The sequence below is a fragment of the Lagenorhynchus albirostris genome, chromosome 18 (assembly GCF_949774975.1).
Source record: "Lagenorhynchus albirostris chromosome 18, mLagAlb1.1, whole genome shotgun sequence".
Lineage (NCBI taxonomy): Eukaryota > Metazoa > Chordata > Mammalia > Artiodactyla > Delphinidae > Lagenorhynchus > Lagenorhynchus albirostris.
The window spans coordinates 23,045,482-23,065,410 of NC_083112.1; the positions used below are offsets into that span (position 1 = coordinate 23,045,482).

General features: G+C 42.0%; 1 protein-coding gene across 11 annotated transcripts in view; it reads left to right on the top strand.

The window, feature by feature from the left end:
- ENOX1 (ecto-NOX disulfide-thiol exchanger 1) overlaps positions 1-19,929 on the top strand; it is a 611,047-nt gene that overhangs the window by 342,592 nt on the left and 248,526 nt on the right. For 8 of the 11 annotated variants that reach the window (XM_060129461.1, XM_060129462.1, XM_060129460.1 and 5 more), the window contains one exon: positions 3,532-3,678. The exons of the other annotated variants lie outside the window; for them this stretch is intronic. In XM_060129461.1, the coding sequence (XP_059985444.1) occupies positions 3,591-3,678 (88 nt within the window). In that variant the 5' untranslated portion in view covers positions 3,532-3,590. The remainder of the gene's footprint in view (positions 1-3,531; positions 3,679-19,929) is intronic. 11 annotated transcript variants of the gene reach the window in all.

Sequence of the window (19,929 nt, forward strand, 5' to 3'; positions counted from 1 at the left end):
AAAATATGCTACTATTTGGGGGGAAAAAATGGGGAGGATTTGTAGGCGGATAAGTTTGTAATATGCCAGGTAAAACAAAATCAAACTGCTGCCTTAAATGGGGGAGGGGGCAAGCATGGGATGAAGGGGTCATATTCCAAAATTATCCAGCCGCAGAACTCTTTATTGTGAACATCTGGAGGGACGTCATCCAACCTCCTAATTTTATAGTTAAATAAACTACAAAAAGTTAAGGAACTGATCCAAAGTCAAATACTTTGTTTAACTTTTTTTCCAGGCCTCCTTCCCACACCCCTACTTTCACAATGCTTTCCCTAATTGCCTGTAAGAACTTCCCCGTTGCTTTTCAGTGGCTGGCAAGTTGCTTCTAGTTGACCAGCACACCAGTGATCTGATGCCTAAAAATGGAAGTGAAAACTCTTCACTTAGAGAGTGTATTTTTAGAGTTAAGGTGTCAATATCTTCTCATGTTCTGATTTTAATAGCTTGTATTTATTGGACACCTACAATATGTCAGGTTCTTTATATGCATTTTACAATTTCATCCATATGACAACCTGCAAAATAGATAATAGTTTGTCCATTTTCCTTGTGGGGAGGTTATCAGCTCCCTGAAGGTCATACATTCAATAAGTGGAAGAGTCGGGATGCAAAACAAGGTCAGTCTGACTACAAAGTTTTTCATCTTATCAAAAAGCTCAAAAGTGTGATTACAGCTACATTAGAAGCATTCCTGTTGACAACATGGTTAACTTTTTAGAAGCTTATTGGCCCATAATTGAGTGTGGCACAGAATAAAGAGGATGACATAATTTTAGGTAGACAAATTTGTAAGAAATATACTCAGGAAAGTAAAAATATCTTCAACTAATATATTAAAAGGATAACCAGCAAGCTGACTTAAATTTGTTTGGGGGATGAAGTGAGGAATGCATATATATATATGCAGTAAAAGGGTGAGTACATAATTAGAAGGTGATCTGTATATGTAATTGTGAGAATTTCTTATGTGGATAGTTTCTTGCTGGATAATGGTGATTTTTTTATATGAATTTTGGGTGCAAGTTGTTGAATGAATGACTGGAGTTTCACAGCTAATGTTCAGGGCAGAAATTACTCAACTGCCTTCCAAGTGAGTGATCATTGTTTAGTTATCTTAAAGGCAGATGATTGTCTGCAGTCTCTTTTCTTATTTAATAAACTTACATAGCTTTTCTTAAAATAGTTATTTATTTAGGCCAATCCTCTCACTATTCTATTTTTAAATCATTTTCTTGATGTCTGTTTCTTTCTTTTTTTCCTCCCCCCCCATCCCTCCATCTCTCCCTCCTCCCTTCCCTTCCCTCCCTCCCTCCCTCCCTTCCTTCATATTTAAAATTTGATGTAGCATCTGCCTCAAATTGACTGTTGGTCCAAATTTCTAGAGCCAGGATAATAATGAGAGTCTATAAAGATAAATTTATGGAGGAGTTTAACTCACTTTGCCTGGTACTCCCTAGAAAGTCACAGAGAATTAAAATGATTTCAGTAATATCCTACCTGAAAGTATTACAGTTGTTACGTAGTTAGTAGTTGATTTAGGGCAACACCTAAAGTTCTCTGGATAAACTTTCTAGAGTGAAGTACATAATAAATACATAAGTACAAAATAAAATTTATAAGACTGGTAACTTGTCGTTCTGTCAGATTGAACACATGCATTTATATCTTCTAATTCCAAAAATCTCCCTAAAATTTCAGCAAAGAATTTAAAAAAAGCTATACACAGATTGAGAGTGAGAGAGAACAGAGGGGGAGGTGGTACTAAACAAGAGGTGTCAGCAAACTTTGGGAAGATGGCCCAGTGATGGAGGGGGAGCGGCTGAGGGGTACTGAGAGAAGCCCACAGATGGATTCTGCAAGGACCCTGGGGAGACTTAAGAAGGGTGTGAGGGTGAGCCTGCAAAAGGGGGGACTAGTTCACAGTAGTTACAGAGTAGTTAGTAGTCAGTAGTACTTAGTGGAAAGGATTGCAGGGACTAGCTCGGCCCTGTTCCTCTCCCACCCTCACACTGCCACTACCCAATCTCCATCCCTGCTGGAGGCGTGAGGCATAGTCTTGGGCTGAATTGAATCAGAGATGCTCTGGACTCAGGGAAACGAGGCCCAGGATGGAGAGGTGAAACCAGGAGAATTAAGTGAAACTCTGTAGAGTGAACAGGTGAGACCCTCCTGGACTGTTCTACAACATAGCTCCCAAAGCACCTGTAGCCAGGGACAGGCTCTTTATTTTTTTATTTGATTTTTATTTTATATTGGAGCGTAGCTGATTAACAATGTTGTGTTAGTTTCAGGTGTACAGCAAAGTGATTTGGTTATACATATACGTGTATCTATTCTTTTCCACATTCTTTTGGGACAGGCTCTTTAGACAGCAGTTTAAGGGATTCTTATCTAGAGAAACTGAATGACTCAAAGAAATGACCTGACTTGCATTTGGAGTCCCTATCGGAATGGCTAGATTCCTACCCAATTACCTGATGGGACGCCTGCCAGGTGATACGCACACCCTGCCAGTGTTTCTAATCAGCTGTGTAGGGACTCACTGTACCTAAATATAAATAAATTGTATATTTTCTTTATATATGTGTTACATATATGTGTGAAAGTCTTAAATATAAATGAATAGTGAGAGGATCACCAGACACTGGAGTATGGCTCCCAGCAGAAAATACAGAGTAAAATATCGAGATCAGAACAGAGAGAGAGAAACGGGTGGGGGGACTCGGAAAAATATAGATAATTCAAGAAGCGAAAGAAGAGCTTTTAAAAATCTATTATATCTTCAGAAAGATGGGAGACAATATTATATCCATGAAATAAAAGGTAAATTCTATAAAAAAAGAAACACTCAGAAAATAAGAAAGAGATCTTAGAAATTAAACTCAGAGTTAAAAAAAAATATTCAGAGGTGTAAAAGGTAAAGTCCAGCAAACTTTCTAGAAAGCAGATTAACAGGCAAAGATGGATAGTGGGGTGGGAAAAAGAAGGTAAAAGAGGTATTGGATCAGTCCCCAAGGTTCAGCATTTCGCTACAGAGGTTCCGAAAGGAGAAAATAGATAAAATGGTGGGGAGACAAATATCAGAGAATAATTCAAGAAAACTTGCAAACCAGAACAACAGGAATTTCCAACTTTAAAGGGAAGAGAAAGTGCCCAGAACAATGGATAAGAAAATATCCTCATTAAGGTTTTTTTACTGTGAGATTTCAGAAAACCAGGGACTAAAAAGGAGATTCCTAAACCTTCCAGAGAAATAAAACGGGTCACAGATAAAAGAGCAGGAGAACCAGTGGCCTCAGACTTCTCAGCTGCAACACTGGATGCTAGAAGACAGTGAAACTCAGCCTGCAAAATTCTGAGGGGGACGAATTTTTACTTAGATTTAAATGACAAGCTTAATTAGCAAGCACGTGTGAGAGTAGAATTAAGACTTTTTCAGACATGCAAGGAAGGTCTCAACAAACTTACCTCCCGTGTACCTTTTCTTAGGAAGCTACTAGAGAATGAGCTCCACAAAAATGAGGATGTAAACCAAGAAAGAGGAAACCATGGGATCCAGGAAGCGGGGGACCCAACACAGGCGAGAGGCACAGGGATTTCGCAAGATGGTGTTAAAAAGAAGCCCCAGGACAACAGGTGGGCAGCTGGCCTGGGAAACCACTAGACCGGACGGACTCAATGGTAGGCTTGTGGAGGGAAAAACAGATCTGAGAGATTCATTGGTTGAGTTGCTCACGCCAAAAATGGTTTTAGTAGGGCTTTTATAGTTCCTTTGAAAAGGTCAAGAGTGATTAGTAATAGGTACACACAAGAAGGAAGGAAGAAAAAGGTAGCACCAGGAAAAAAAATATTGAACAAGCTAGGAAGTGCGTTCTTACACTGCGTGGCTCAGTAGTAAACAATATTATGTGGTCACAACAATGTAAACACAATATCGATTTACCCCCAAATTGCAGTTTAATCAGCTGGAAAGATGGGGGAAGAACGCTTGTTGGGAAGTGGTGATGGTGTAACAGTGTCAAGTTTTCCTCATTTTGCAGGGTAGTAAGACATTAGATAATCTCTAAAAATGATCATTTAAGAAATATCAGTGTACACAGATCACTTAAATATATGGAATCAGGTATCAGAATTGAAAGTTAAAAGTGGTGTCCTTTCTTTGCCATGACAGGATTCAACCTCCTTGACGGGGGAGAGCTGGGTTAGACTTACTGGTTAGTCTTCCTGCCCTGGGCCAGCCCATAGATTAACCGAACTTGAGAGCAACTGCTTGGGGCAAAAGTCGTACCCCTGTAGGAGGCTACTCGCTCTGGCAAGTCATTATCTTTCACAGTAGAAGCAAACCACAAACAAAAAAGAGGTTTCTGGGGAGCTAGGAGGGGGGGTGGTGGTGGACACAGGTGGGGATGGCTGGCTTTGATTATAGGCCTTTTACGGAGTACTTGCTTTTTTAAGCTACAGGCGTATATTACTTTGATAAGTATTAAGTCGGTTTCTTAAATTACTGGAATTGGAAATAGAGGTTATCAAACCAAAGTGTGCAGTACCCCTCCGCCCCGTAAAAGCAAAAACAGAAAAAGAGGAAGAGGTTGATGGTGCTTTTCTTGACACCTTTCAAGACTCATTTATTTATCTCATATCTGATGGCAAGGTGGGAGCCTCAGAACCCTCTGCCAGTCTCACTCCAACCAACATCTCCTGTCATCTGCAACCACCCCCCGTATTCTGTGTTTAAGCTCTTAGTGGGCTGCTTCGTGTTCCATTTGTAATACCTGTATTTTCCCTCACCTGGGCCTTTGCTGGCTGTGCAGTTATATTTACCTTCCATTCATACATGTTCTCCAAACACACACACATACACGCACGCGCACACACACACACACACACATATCCCTTCCCAAAGTCCCCTGGTTCCACCTGCATCCCTACCTGTTTATATCTCAGCCAGGATCCCTCTCTGGATCATAGCATCCTCCCCTCTCCTTTAGTTCCTGTTACATTGTCCTTGGCACCACTAACTGATCACACACTGCTTTCAATCACGGTCAGTTTTTCCCTTGTCCAGTCTTTGTTAAGAGCTAGCAGGTGACAAGGGCAGGAACCATACTGCACAGATATTTATTCCTCCTACAGAGCCCGGCAGAGTGCTGACATAATCCAGGTACTGCCTCAGATAATAATTAAATGCATAAATGAATCTTTCATTAAATGTGAAATATGTTCAGTCATATGGCCCAATGCTAAACATCTGTATCCACGTAAATAAATATTACTAGAAGGTAAGGAGTTTTTTTCCTTATTGTTTTAAGGAAGCTTACGTGCGTTCTCCTAAAAGAGGAAGATTGTAGTCAGAGCCCAGATGGTTAACTGCTCCCTAAAATTTGTGCTTGTGCTTCCTTTGTGGGGAATGTGGAAAACTTGTCACCTGGAGGGTTTGTATTTGACTCCGCAGGGGTTACAGGGTAGCCTGGCATTGAGGAAAATGTTGCAAGTAGGTTGTCGCCTTGCCCTCAGGGTAGAGAAGCTCCTAGACACCCCCCTGCACCTGGTGGATGTAGCCCTGCCTAAGATGGGGCAGAAGGAAAACCACTAATATGAAGCAGGCATTCAGTGAATACTCAGTTATAGCATGGCCACCTGGTCGAGTGGCACACTCGGGCTCCCAGCCACAGCTTCACGTCTAATTGCTCTTTCTACTTCATCAGGCTTTATACCGTGCTTCCCAAATCTCCTTATGACCACTCAAACGATCACCTAATAAGTTCAATAACAAGCTTAATCTAAAACATTCCCTTTGTTTAAGTAACAGAATGCCCATCAGTATTATGGTATATGCACACAGTGGAGTACTATGGGGCCATTAATAAGAATGAGGTAGATCTTTAAGTTGTGATACGGCAAGGGCTTTAACACGTATTGCTAAAGGAAAATGTAAATGTGGAATAGGATGACCTCTTTCATGTCTCTACTCAAATACCATCTTTTCCATGAGGCCTTCCTTAACCACTGCATTTATAATTGCAAATGTTCCCCGCCCCTCCCCCGCCACTCCACCGGCTTTTTCTTCATTATCATTTATCCTTATTTGACATAATGTTTATTTCACTCTTTTGTTTATGATCTAGCTCCCCTACTGGAATGTAAGGTGCATGAGGGATGTTGCATGTCTTACTTACTCCTTTTCCCCCTGGAAAAATGAATGGCTGGGTGAATGAATTTGTATGAAAAAGTTTATTATTTGCATAGAAGGTTACTATTTGCCCAGAATTTCTAGAAGGCTACACAGACCTAACGGTAGTTCTCTCTGCGCAGTAGAAATGGAAGCACATGGGAGGAAGGCAGACTTTTGTTGTTTATATCTTACCATGGACATGCGTCACTTTTTAAGATAAAGACACTAGTGTACTAGGGAATCCCGTGTGAAGTGTTTCTCGAATAGCTGTAATAAAATATAAGTTATTTAGTCAGCACCGTTTATTTCTGGTCCTGAAATAATGAACATCATTCAGAATTTCTCTTCTGTTCAGAATTCAAGTTGTAAATGGTCCATGATTCAAGTCCACACTTTATATTTTACAAAGCCTTTACCAACAGAGACATTTTATTTTCCACTGGAGTGGAACCATCTGTACATGTGTTGTGGTGGGAAAAAATTCAGGTTTGGGGCCAGATACATTTGTATCTTCTGACTTTCAGCTAAGTGACCTGGGCGGGTTACTTAACTACCCTGAGTCTCAGTTCCCTTCCCTGTAACACTGGGATAATTTTTCCTAAGAGCAAAGGATGTTGTCCAAGCAAAACAAGATGAAGTCTGTGTATTCAGGGCCAAGCAGTATCTGGTTCAAAGCAGGGTTCGGCAAGTGTCAGGTTCTTCCCTCTTCCCTGCAGAAGGTGACCAAGGGATATTCTTAGCCCTAACTATTCAAAGCATGGCCCCAACATCACCAAGGACTTTATTAGAAATGCAAAATTTCAGGACTTCCCTGGTGGTCCAGTGGTTAAGACTCCATGCTTCCACTGCAGAGGCTGCGGGTTTGATCCCTGGTGGGGGAAGTTACCCATGCCGTGGGGCGTGGCCAAAAAAAAAAAAATCAAAATCTCAATGCCCCCCTGACCTAATGAATCAGAACCTGTAGTTTAACAGAATACCCAGGTGATTCCTATGCACATTAAAGTTTGAGAAGCTCTGTTTTTATGCTTCTTTCAAGTGTTTCAGACAGGCTTGTATTAATCTTATTTTATCTTCTGTATTTTATAAGAGGTATTTTGACATCTTAGAGTCTTGCAGATGCCAAGGAGGCACTGCCCTTCCCAGGGTTAGCTAATTCCTAGAGACAGCAAACAGCTTGCCTGGGAGCACACCTTAGATTGCCAAGTGAACCAATCCTGAGGCCATGCCCACACCTGCCCCTTTTCATCAGGCTCCTGCAGTCCAGAACACTATCCCCCTGCCCTAAGTCACACCAGGGCCAGGTGCTGGACAATTAGGAATCATCCCTGTGCCCCAGAACGCACTGAAATTATTGAAGCTATCCAGTCCTAAACCTTCTTAGCCTGCAGAAACCACAGGAAAGGCTTTTGCCCACGTTTTTTCCTTATTTCCTCTCCTCCTGAGCAACCCTGGTACCTCTGCACGTGGCCCTGCGTGGCCTGATGTGGCACTTCGTGCCTCTTCCTCTTGGAAACTATATGTAACAAACTATCTTTTCTATGGCAAGCATCTCCTAACCTGTTCCCCGTACCATACCTGCATAAAACCACAACCCTAGATACATTTAAAAACAGGGCTGCCGGGTTATATGCTACGTTTAAACTTTTTTCCCGGGTTGAATGCCACTTGCCAGTCCTTCCCATTCACCTTGCCGACTTCGGTTTCATTTGGAGAAGCGTGAGGGTGCCCAGCAGAGCCAGATGTTCTGGTGGGGCATGACTAACAGGCTGAAAACACAGGAGGATGCTAAGCCACTTCATCAGCCTGAAGTTACTTTTAAAGCAAGATGATCAAATATAGCCATGAACAAGGTTGTACATCTGCCTAATGCAGTCTGACTACATTGAATGCCAATAATGGTCCTTAAGCCCGAGCTTTGTACACTCCAGAAACTGCTAATACAAATGATTAAGACCTATATACATTAATGTGTATAAAATAGATAACGAATAAGAACCTGCTTTATAAAAAAATAAAATTCAAAAAAAAATAGTAAAGAGTAAAAAAAAACAAAACAAATGATTAAGACCGCCAAGATCGTGGAACTGTTTGAATTGAAACACACAGACTTATTTACAGTATTCTGAGATGTCAAGGAAATGAATGAAAACCTGCCATCCACATCCATTTATTTCTTCCCTGTGGCTTCTTAATATGGTGTATATGTTTTAGGTAGAAATAACTCTTACCAAGGAGCGGCTGTCATGTCACCAAGCAGCTTCCCTTCCCACATTTGCCTTTACCTCTTCTCTCTTCTGTTTTGAAAAGAATCTTGGTATATGGAAGTGAGCTAACTGAAGCTGAAGTGAATAAAAGCAAATATTAAAAGAACATAAAAGGGACTTTTCTTCCTATGACTCAAAGAAAAAAAAATGCAATAAGGAATATCTGTTTCAGAAATATTCCACATGTGTTAGATAATGAGAACAGAAGATAATAATTTCATAGTAACTTTTCCCTTATAAAAATTTTGTACTACAATTTTATTAAGGAATTAGGATTTGATTAGCAACTTCTAATTAGAAATATTAGACAAGGAAATTTTCCATTATTTTATGACTGTCAGTTTTGCTTCCATAAAAAAATAAACCCACACACACAGAGGTAACTATGTGAGGTGACGGATGTGTTATTAACTTCATTGTGGTCATCATTTCACAATATTTGTGCACTGATGAAAAATTAATCAATAGTCGATCTAAGAAAAAATTGTAAATTTTATTCAAACCAACCTGAGGATTATAACCCGAGAGACAGTGTCTCAGAGAGCTCTGAGAGCTGTTCCGAACAGGTAAAGGGGAAGGTCAGTGTATATGTGATTTTGGAGAAGGAGGGGGTCCATGCAGTCAAGCACACATCTTGGTAGAAGGAGGGGGTCCATGCAGTCAAGCACACATCTTGGTAGAAGGTTACTACTATTTGTAAGGAACAGATGTAGTTAATGGTTTTAGTGCTTTTCGAAGTATGGGAAGATGCAAGAAACTGAGCTCATAAAATTTTCTCCTGAACATATCAGCTATCTAAGGGTCAGTTCTGCCAGTTTTCCTAGAGCACGAAGTACTGCATCCTGATCTTTGCCCTGAATTCCTTTCAGGGTGCATCGTAGGTCAGCGACTGCAGTGATCAATGACTTGAGTCTTGTAGAACTCGATGGTGAACAACATTCTTTATTTTACAGTTCCCTCCTTTTCAGCCTTAATTTCTACCAAGGTTTTGGAGGTATACCATGACCAATTTGTCCCACTATGCTAGGAATGCTCATTCCCAGGTAAGGCAAGTATTTCGTTGATGGACCACTCAGTGTGCTATTACTGGACTAGGCCCTGTTAACAGTAGCCAAAAGCCCAGTTTTATAGGTAAGGGAACTGAGACTCTGTTACGGTCCAGGAGATAGTTCCCTCTTGTTGTTTCTTTCCACATCTAGGGTTGCACTATTACCATCATGGATCTTACAGAGCTCTGTATTTGGTCAGTTGTTTCAAGTCACCTCGTCATCATTATTTCTTATCAGAGGCTTAGTCACACATTTGGTAATGCAAGAAACAATAATCTTGGAAAACAGGCAGAATATAAGTAACACAATACAAGTAATATAAGAATACAAGTAATATAGCTAGTAACATGAGTAAGGTCATAAGTATTTAAGCTAAGGACTTCCATTGGGGGGTGCCCAGTATCTCCTCAGTCTTCTGGCCAATGTGGTCTGTACCAATCGCTGTCTTTAAGGGAAATGATATATTGGCTTTGTATCAATACATAAAGTTCAGCAGAGATGTCTGTACATACAAGGCGAGTGGCGGGTCATCCTGAGCCCTTATGGGATTGAAACAGGAATGTTACCTTCCAAGGAGTTACATGGCTGGTGCCAGAAGAAGAGAAATTGATCTTTATGGTTGAGCCGGCCTTTCTGCCATTGGGGAGGTCTGGTTAATGCAAAAAGCAGGTGCACAGTGCACACCAGAGGGGAGGGAGGAGGCCCAAACGGGCAGAGAAAAAAATTGCTGTTTACATTTTTCTGATTTTGCCTTCAAATATGAATTTTTATTTCATCATATGTATATCAAATCATGTTAAATGCATGTCATACAATTTTATTTCTCAGTTATACTTTGATAATGCTGGGAGGGGAAAAAACTTACTTGTCATGATGATAAAAAGAAACTTTGGCTACAGATATCAGGATTTTGTTTTCCATACCTGGCCCTATCAGATTCAACATTACAGCCCGAGCAGTGTCTAAAATTTGACTTGTGGTGTGGCCTGCACAAATGACAGCGTCACCTGAAACCACCTGCTTGTTTCTCAGTAGGTATTTTGTTTGATTGCTCCTTGACCCTTTTCCAAGAAACCTAATTTGCCCAGGGGAGTCTCACACAGGAAAAGAGTGTTTGCATCTGCTTAGGGAAATGTGCCTGAAATAATGACTTATTTAGAACGAGTAACAGAATGGAATGGAATGGATTGATAAGCCAGTTCGAGCAGGCAGAGAGCAACCCAGGCCTCGTAACTCTTATAAAAGGAGTCCTGCAGCAAAGCAGTTTGCCCAGACCGCCTGCCAAAACCCATCTCCCTTCAAGGAACGTTGTCTCTGTAAACTCCGTGCAAAATTCTGACTCCTACAGACACCTCGAGGCACGCTATCTCAAGTTCCACTTATACTTCTAAGATGGTGCGGATTTCTCGGTTCAGCCCTGCAGACCCCAGGGTAGAAATTGCTCTCCGAGGTATGTTACCCATTTTAAACTTCCTCGAGTCCTTCAGATGACTGCAGAGCGCTGGGTGGTGGTAGTGCTGTGCCCGGTAGTTAAGGCACTTCCTTGGTGGCCAGGAGAGGTGGCAGGTGTGCTGAGACCTGGCTTCCCCCGAGAGAGTTGGACTCAGCTTCTTTCTCACTTAAAATGAACCAGGCGGTCAGAAGTAGGGAGTAGGGAGCTGATATCCATCTAGCAGAATGAAGGATGAATTGAAGCAAAGAAAAAAGAAGAAAAGAGAAGAAAACAGAACATTGCCCCTGCATGGCTCTTTTGTGCTGCTCCATTTCCCATTTCTGTTGCTTTGTCTTTTTTCTCTTCACTTGTCTGCCAAGAAGTTATAGTTGATTTGATTATAACCATAGCCTCAAGGTTGGCAGCTCTGAAATGTCAGAGGTAACAGAAAGCTTCTTAAAATAAAATTTGAAAACATGCAGCTAGATTAATTTCTTTCCATCTTAATGTTTCTCTGCTATTTAATACAAAAAAAAAAAAAAAAAAAAACAACAACACAGAAAACCCCACAGCCCAACCATTGACCATATTTCAGTTAGCAAGTTTAAGCTTAAATAAAGTTCTGTTTATGCAGAGTGGTAAGGAGAGCTTCCCTTTTAAAAAAAAAAAAATTAAAATCTATCTTTGCACAATTAGCAAATTATTAAATGACCTTTCCTTCAAAGTCTGCAAGCACTTGCTTGTTTCCACTAGTAAGAGAACATGTTTTACAAGGTTCACGTTGATTGACAAATGCTGATAAAATCAAAACAGGGCTAAAATGCAGTCCACCAGCATTTTAAATTCCTTTTGTTCAATAATGTTTCAAGTGCCTATACATTTATGGTTCACCTTTCAATGAATATTACTGTCGTAATTGAAACATCTGTTGTGGAAACATAGGTCTGAAGATGACAGTCAGAAACCCCAGGTAAGACTTAAACATTTCTATATCTGTCTATGCTTTTCTGCTCAATTAAAAGTACTGATTGCTGTGAGCACTTTAAAGATGGATGCTTTATATTTTATGCGAAATGAACACTAACACATTTTAATACATTTTGAAATTCAGGTACCCTTGATTGACCTAAGTATAGTGTTCCATACATTCATAGAGAGCGTAAACCATACAAATCAGTAAATAAATGCTCTAAACTACTAGCCTCACGCCATTCACTGAAAGCATGGCGTTCTTAGCTCATTGCCACCCAGCTGTTTTGGCAGCTCTGCTGGGCTCCATTAGAGGGCCTGGAGCTTGGCTGTTTCACACTCAGATGTGTTTCAGACATCGAAGATGCTTGGCCAAACCCAGATTCCCATTTTTTACTCATAAGTAGCTGTCCAGTAGAATTTCTTGCATCCCAGGACAAACCTGAAGGTGCCGAGGATCCCAGCAGGAGAAAATTACGTTAGGTCATAGACTGTCCTGCAGAGTTCCCACACCCATCCTGTCGTGGTCCTTACTCCCTGGATAGACTCAGAGATTCTGGTGCCTCAAGAACCAGCCTAGTTGGGGCTTCCCTGGTGGCGCAGTGGTTGAGAGTCCGCCTGCCGATGCAGGGGACGTGGGTTCGTGCCCCGGTCCGGGAAGATCCCACATGTCGCGGAGCGGCTGGGCCCGTGAGCCATGGCCACTGAGTCTGCGCGTCTGGAGCTTGTGCTCTGCAACGGGAGAGGCCACAACAGTGAGAGGCCCGAGTACCGCAAAAAAAAGAAAGAAAAAACCACCCTAGCATGTAGACTCAGGGCTCCACCCAATCTCATAGTTTTGTCTGGACCATCTTCAAAAGTCCTGCCTCATCCCAGTTCTTGGGAAATTAGATATCGTCCAAAAGTGCCTTTGACATACTCTTCTCAACAAAGTCATTCTAACTCAGCAAATATTTGCCAATTCTGCTAGATGCCAGGCCCTGTGCTGGGCCCTGGGGATGCAGATATAAACCCAGACAGACTCTCTATCCTGAGGGAGCTTACAATATCCAATCATAACTGTCAACATTTGCAAATTGTTATTTGAGAGATGTCTTTACATAGTTTGCCAAATTCTTTTGAGTCCCATAGGATGCCAGGCACCATTCTCGGTCTTCAGTAAATATTCTAAATGTTTTCTTTGTCTGGTAATCATCAGAGACCACTGTGTTCTGGTGGCCCCCTGAGGCAAATCTCATTTGCAAGTTTTCTGTGGGAACTACCTCAGTTGCTGGTTACCAGGTAACCGTTGTACTCAAGAGTACCACAGCTGCCAGACCTGGATTGGTCAGTGGAACTGAACTGAGAGCATCACTCTGAACTCAAAGGATGTGCCGCCCTCAGGATGGGCGTGAAGATCCTGGAGCAGGAATGTGGGGCTGGTGATAACGGACTTAAGGACAATTTGGGCCATTTAGAATCAGGCTGATTGGGGAATGTAGAGGCACATTAAACTGACAAGCCAGGGCAGAGGTCACTGGGCCAGTAAATGGTAGAATTCCAAGTGACTGACTAGAAGGTAAGGACAGAAAGCAGACTAGTGGAGGCAACCCGTTAGAACAGATCAGACAAGGTGAGTTGGAGCCGGCAGCCCAGCCAGCACGTGAGCATTCCAGAACCTCAGCCACTGCTGCTGGCATGGGTCCAGCCATCACATCACGAGAATGAGACATAAGGATGATAAACAGGGAGAAAACCTCTCCCATGGAACTTGGTCACAGGAAGTAAAATGTGCTTCGAGCCACCTAGATTACAGGCTGAGAGCAGACCGGGCAGCGTGGCAGAGAATTTCTGAGTTTGGGCTCATTACGTTCTCACAGCCCAGACATCATGAAGACAGCGTCTGGCATGCGATAAACACCGTTCTGCCAAACTGACCTGCGTCCTGAGAGGGAGGCAGGTTCCAAAATGAAGTGGTTTGTCCATGGCAATATTATAAAAATTAAATTAAGCTGCCCTGCCACTTAATGGAGACCAAAGAAAAGCCACAGGAGAGTCAGACACATGAGGAGGAGGACCGTTTGTCTAAATGATACATGCACTGCCCCTGTATTGATGTCGTTCCCTCCTTTGGTTTCTTTCCTGTGGGGTGGCATTTGGCAAGGAGAGGACAGAGCTGCACAGAACTGGGAAGTTGGACGTGTGTGTGGTGAGCTGTGAGCTGGTCGGAGATGTTTTCCTCGTGGGAGCATTTGGAAAGAAAGAAATGAAGAGGGAAGGGTGGAGGACTGAGGCCCTGCAGAACTCCCAGGTTTAAGTCTACGAGATGCCAGAACTGGGTGACTTGCTTGCGGCTCGCCCAGGATCCCTTCTCATCTTCCCTCGGGAAGGCACTGCCCGCCCGTCTCCATCGCCCAGGGGCTCTTTTATGTTGATGGCAATAGCCACCAGTCAAAAGAGTGGGAAAGATGATTCCTTGTGACCTTAATAAAAGTCCTGTCGTGCTAGTGTTGGGCATCACACCCGGAAGCTGCTAAAACACAGTCTCTTTCAAAATGTCTTACGTCCCCGAGTTGGGCGGGCGGGACATGGCAAAGACCCCGTCGAACAGCAGTTATGCTCACTGCCGCTCTGACCCCTGAAGCCATGAAGGACCACGGAGCCATTCCTCACTCTGCACTCTCGAACCAACGTTCCCTGTTTCGACACTAGATGGAGCATTGTTATATTACAGTGGCTCTCGAATGTGACTATGTAAAACCCAGAAGGCTGACAACGTTTCTTTAGAACATCGTAGTATTCTGCCGAATCGGAGAACATTGGGAGAGGAAAGCCAATGCGAAGTGTGTAATCCAAACACTGGCTTTTCCTTTCCACCTGAGAAGACCGTGACCAGCCCAAGTTCATGCAGTGAGTCAGCAGCAGACCCAGAGCCAGAAGCCAGAACCCAAGTCTAGCGAGACCCAGGCAGCCCCTCTGTCTGCACACCTGCCCGGGGAGGAGGGGTGACACGGGGATCTAGGGAGCCACAGGCTCAGCTCTCCAAAGCTGCCTTCTTTTACATGGGGAATAAGAAGAGGGTTAAGTCTCCAAGGCACGTCTTCCTAAAAATACACTCTTCCTGCATCTTGGCTCTACTTGTTGATGGCTCAGAGAAAACAGTGAACACAGTCCAGACACTTGGTTCGTTTATCTTTTTAACCTCTCTCTCATACACAGGCACACACACCCGTACACTTACACATACACACCTCTTTGAAAAAATACCAATATGAATGAATTTTATAAAATGAATAAGCAAAACTATAACCTATTATATTTAGGTTCCTGCTGACTTAAATTTCCCTTAGGTTTTTAACTCCAGTTTTGTTAGCTTCTAGGCCCTGTGAAAACCCATCAAAGTCTTGTCCTCTTCTTGGTCTCAGCCTCTCAGCAGCATCTTCACTTGGGCATTAGAGCCTCATGCTTCCTCCGTCCGGGTCTACCCAGGAGACCTTGCTTCCCCCCTTCCTTGTCCCTCTGTAGCAGAAGAGGGACACAGTACAAAATGTGAAGTCTGCAGCCCAGCCTTTATCTCTATTCAAGAGACCAATGTGATTAAATGACTGGGAGAAAATGATGGGTTTCTCCTTGCTCTCCTCCCTTCTGACTAATAAGACCCAGCACAGAGCAGAATTCTTACACACCCTGTAGCTGATAGCTCTTGGCAGACTTTTTTCTTAGCAGAACCTCTTAATGAGATCAATTTAACTTGTATTTTAAACAGACCGAAAAGGCATGATTATTGCAGTATGCTTTTCCTGATTTCATCGGTAGCACTTCTCACTCACAAACCTACAGTGCTAATTCCGACTATTACTTCAGTTATGGCATCATTCTCTCTCTGTTTCTACCAAGGTACTTTAAGTCCTCTCCTTCTTGTTACATGTACTTCTAACCATTTAGGGTGCTTGTGAGAAGGGCAGGCCAGTGAGAAAGAAACCATCTAGTTTGTAATTTTTACGTCATGTTAGACTTCTCAAACTTGAATCTTTTTGAAGGAAAACACCTTTAAAAGTCTGATTTTCAACCCTTGGTATGGATGGGCTGATTTGGTTTTGGTTTTGGTTTTGGTTTTTTTCTCTGGCTTGGAATGCTCTCCTCTGCCTGGCCTAATCTTCTTCATCCTTTAAGACCCAGCTCAAATGTCATCTCTTCTGCTGAGCATCTACCCTCCCTACTCCCATGTTCCCTTCCAGAATCCTCACTCTTTCTTCTGTGCTGCCAGAACATTTGATTCATACCACGAGAATATAATCCCAGCACATTACAACCAGATATACATGCGTCTGTCCTGCCAGACCCGTCGCAGACTACTTGAAGCCAGGACCAGCAGACGGTAGTCATCTTGCATCGCCTGCTCAGCACAGCAGATGAGGTGCCCTGGGAGTTCTGTACATATTTATGGGGTCGACTCAAATTATAGCAGCATCAGCTCTTTTAACATCAGGGTTCTGAGGTTTTGGAAAGTGTGTCAAGTAAAGGTATAATTTTAAAACCATGGTCTTCTGAAATTTTCTGAAGAAAGAATTTTATATTCTTATTTTTAAGGGGAAAGTGTTAACATAAAACTCAGCATACATTGCCTGCATCTGGGGATACTGGTCATGTGTTTGCTCCCCACATCTTAACGGGGTAGAAATAGTTGTCACCAATTCACTTTGCCTCGTGCAAAAGATATATCCTAGAAAAGTTGTGTGTAAAAGTGATGTCTGTAAATCAAGTTAGGTTTTAAAATGCACTGAGGGAGCAGTTTAAAGAAAACATTTTTCCAAGTGAACGAGGATAATTTTCCAAGTAAAATGGATCATTTCTGGACTTAACCAGAGAATTTGCCTGTTGTAGAGAAGTATTTTTCCTAGAATGATAAAGGCTCCCCTATATTCAAAATTCACCTGGCATAAGTTTCATGCTTTTCCATAGTCTATTTAAAACACTGGACTTACTGCTAAGATTTTAAATTTATACAACAGATATTCTTGGCTTACTAACAGTGAATAACTTCTCACTGTCATAAAATTGATATGTATTATGCATTATTTCTGGTTCAGTTAATTTAAAAATTACTTGTGTGGGCATTTAATGATTTTAACACAAAGCTTCTTGGAAGGAGTTAGTATATTATACTCTTGATCTGCAAGTAGAGCTGGGGGCTGATGTGAAGGCCTACGCAGTCCCGGAATGTGGAAAAGGGGACCAGGCACCCGTCTCAGTGAAATACTTACCATCCGAAGAACCAAAGATGTTGTGCTGGGAACTAAAGTTTTATACGAGTTTTATTTAAAGGTTTCCATTTTCCTTTTCTCTAGATTGGCCAAAGGGAATTGAAGAGAGGGGCGGAGGAGTGTAAGTTTGGGGTTACTGCTGTTAGAGTTTATAGTGAATGACTTACTCATTGTCCCTTCCCATTCAGAGTTCAGGGCCACAGCCACCTCTTCTCCTATCCCCCGGTGGTGGGCACAGCAGAAGTCCTTTAATAATGCATTCACTGAGTTTGAAAAACAATATTCTTGGCTCTGAAACTATGCATTTAACACATCCTCAACAAATGCCGTGTGGCAAACCTAGTTCTTTTAGACTGCGGTTCTGCAGTGCATCAATAAAGCACGCGGGTGTTGGCCTTTTTCAGTGAACAAGACGAGAAATGTTGAGTACCTTTTAAGTTAAAACGCAACTTTAAATATGCGCTCTCATTTTCATGGACAGCTGAGGCCTGCCTATGCTAATACGCAGCTGATCTTAGGTCTGCGGAGGGCTTGGGAATCGGTCACACCCAGTTCATCTTTGCTTGTTTTAGCTCCGCCTGTGGAAGCACGGGGCCTGCTCTGTTCAATTCTCCCTACATTTAGGCGTTCAATTCTCCCTACATTTAGGCGTTCAATTTCCCGGGAGATCTTTCTCACGCCTGGACACTTCTCTCGTGAGCATCACATTTGGACCAACGTATATGCCTCCACCCAATTTTAATTAAGTAGTCAAGCTGATCTCTATTTATTAGAATTTCAAAAATAGATATCCCCCCTCCAACCTCCACTTTAAAAAATGGTTTTATTGGCTGTGTCTTTTCTCACTCCTAAAAAATATCTAAGGAGAAACCCCCTACCTCATTGTGAGAGCTCATCCAACTTTGATTGCTGGTCCTCGGGATGAGAACACGCAGAGACACGTGGTTGCCTGGAGGTTGCGTTTACCCAAATGTGACCATTACTAGCAGACCGGCCGTACTGCCTTGGAGCAGGTAGGTCCTGGGATGGGCCTCCAGGTGCGAGAGTGGCATCTGACCTGTTCCACTGGATTAAAAATTAAAATCTGTTTAGAAGCAAGTTGCTCACTTCTAGCCTGGAGCTTCTAGCAGTAATCCCAGGTTAATGAATGTGTTTCCAGGGAATAGCGTTTCCTTCCTCCTTGCTTCAATTTCCCCCTCACTTTTTGTTTTACTTTTCTCGTCTGCCTGCTTTCCTGTTTGGACAATGGCAACAACCATCACAATTCTAATAATCTGAGCTGAATACTGATTTAGAAAGACGTACCGCCTTTGTAAGAAATGACACAGATTTAGCTTAGCATAAAGTAATTTTCAATCAGTTAACTGAAGTCTCTAGTACATAGAGAATCCTTTTTTGATTACAGCTGTTTGGGGAAAATTTCAAATAATATAAAAACAGGCGTACATCGTAGAATTTAGCTAATACCTAGGATGCGATAAGGAATTATTCCAATTTCTTAAACTTACATTTATACATCCAGTACTATGTATTGACTACTGATCTTCAGAATAATCAGAGATATAAAATATGAATAGGACAGTTCTGTATTCTTTGTTTGTTTTTCATAATTCTGACTTTTTTATTGTAGCTTTAATTTTATTTTTTAAACATCTTTATTGTAGTGTAATTGCTTTACAATGGTGTGTTAGTTTCTGCTTTATAACAAAATGAATCAGCTATATATATACATGTATCCTCATATCTCCTCCCTCTTGCATCTCCCTCCCACCCTCCCTATCCCAACGCTCTAGGTGGACACAAAGCACTGAGCTGATCTCCCTGTGCTATGCGCCTGCTTCCCACCAGCTATCTATTTTACATTTGGTAGTGTATATATGTCCATGCCACTCTCTCACTTCGCCCCAGCTTACCCTTCCCCCTCCCCGTGTCCATAAGTCCATCCTCTACATCTGCGTCTTTATTCCTGTCCTGCCCCTAGGTTCTTCAGAACCATTTTTTCTTTTTTTGGATTCCATATATATATGTGTTAGCATACGGTATTTGTTTTTCTCTTTCTGACTTACTTCACTCTGTATGACAGACTCTAGGTCCATCCACCTCACTACAAATAACTCAATTTCGTTTCTTTATATGGCTGACTAATATTCCATTGTATATATGTGCCACATCTTCTTTATCCATTCATCTGTTGATGGACACCTAGGTTGCTTCCATGTCCTAGCTATTGTAAATAGAGCTGCAATGAACATTGTGGTTATGGTTCTTTTTGAATTATGACTCTTTTTGAATTATGGTTTTCTCTCGGTATATGCCCAGTAATGGGATTGCTGAGTCGTATTTTTAGTTTTTTAAGGAACCTCCATACTGTTCTCCATAGTGGCTGTATCAATTTACATTCCCACCAACAGTGCAAGAGGGTTCCCTTCTCTCCACACCCTCTCCAACATTTAATGTTTGTAGATTTTTTTATGATAGCGATTCTGACTGGTGTGTACATGATACCTCATTGTACTTTTGATTTTCATTTCTCTAATGATTAGTGATGTTGAGCATCCTTTCATGTGTTTGCTGGCGATCTGTATATCTTCACTGGAGAAATGTCTATTTAGGTCTTCTGCCCATTTTGGATTGGGTTGTTTATTTTTTTGATATTGAGATGCATGAGCTGCTTGTAAATTTTGGAGGTTAATCCTTTATCAGTTACTTTGTTTGCAAATATTTTCTCCCATTCTGAGGGTTCTCTTTTCATCTTATT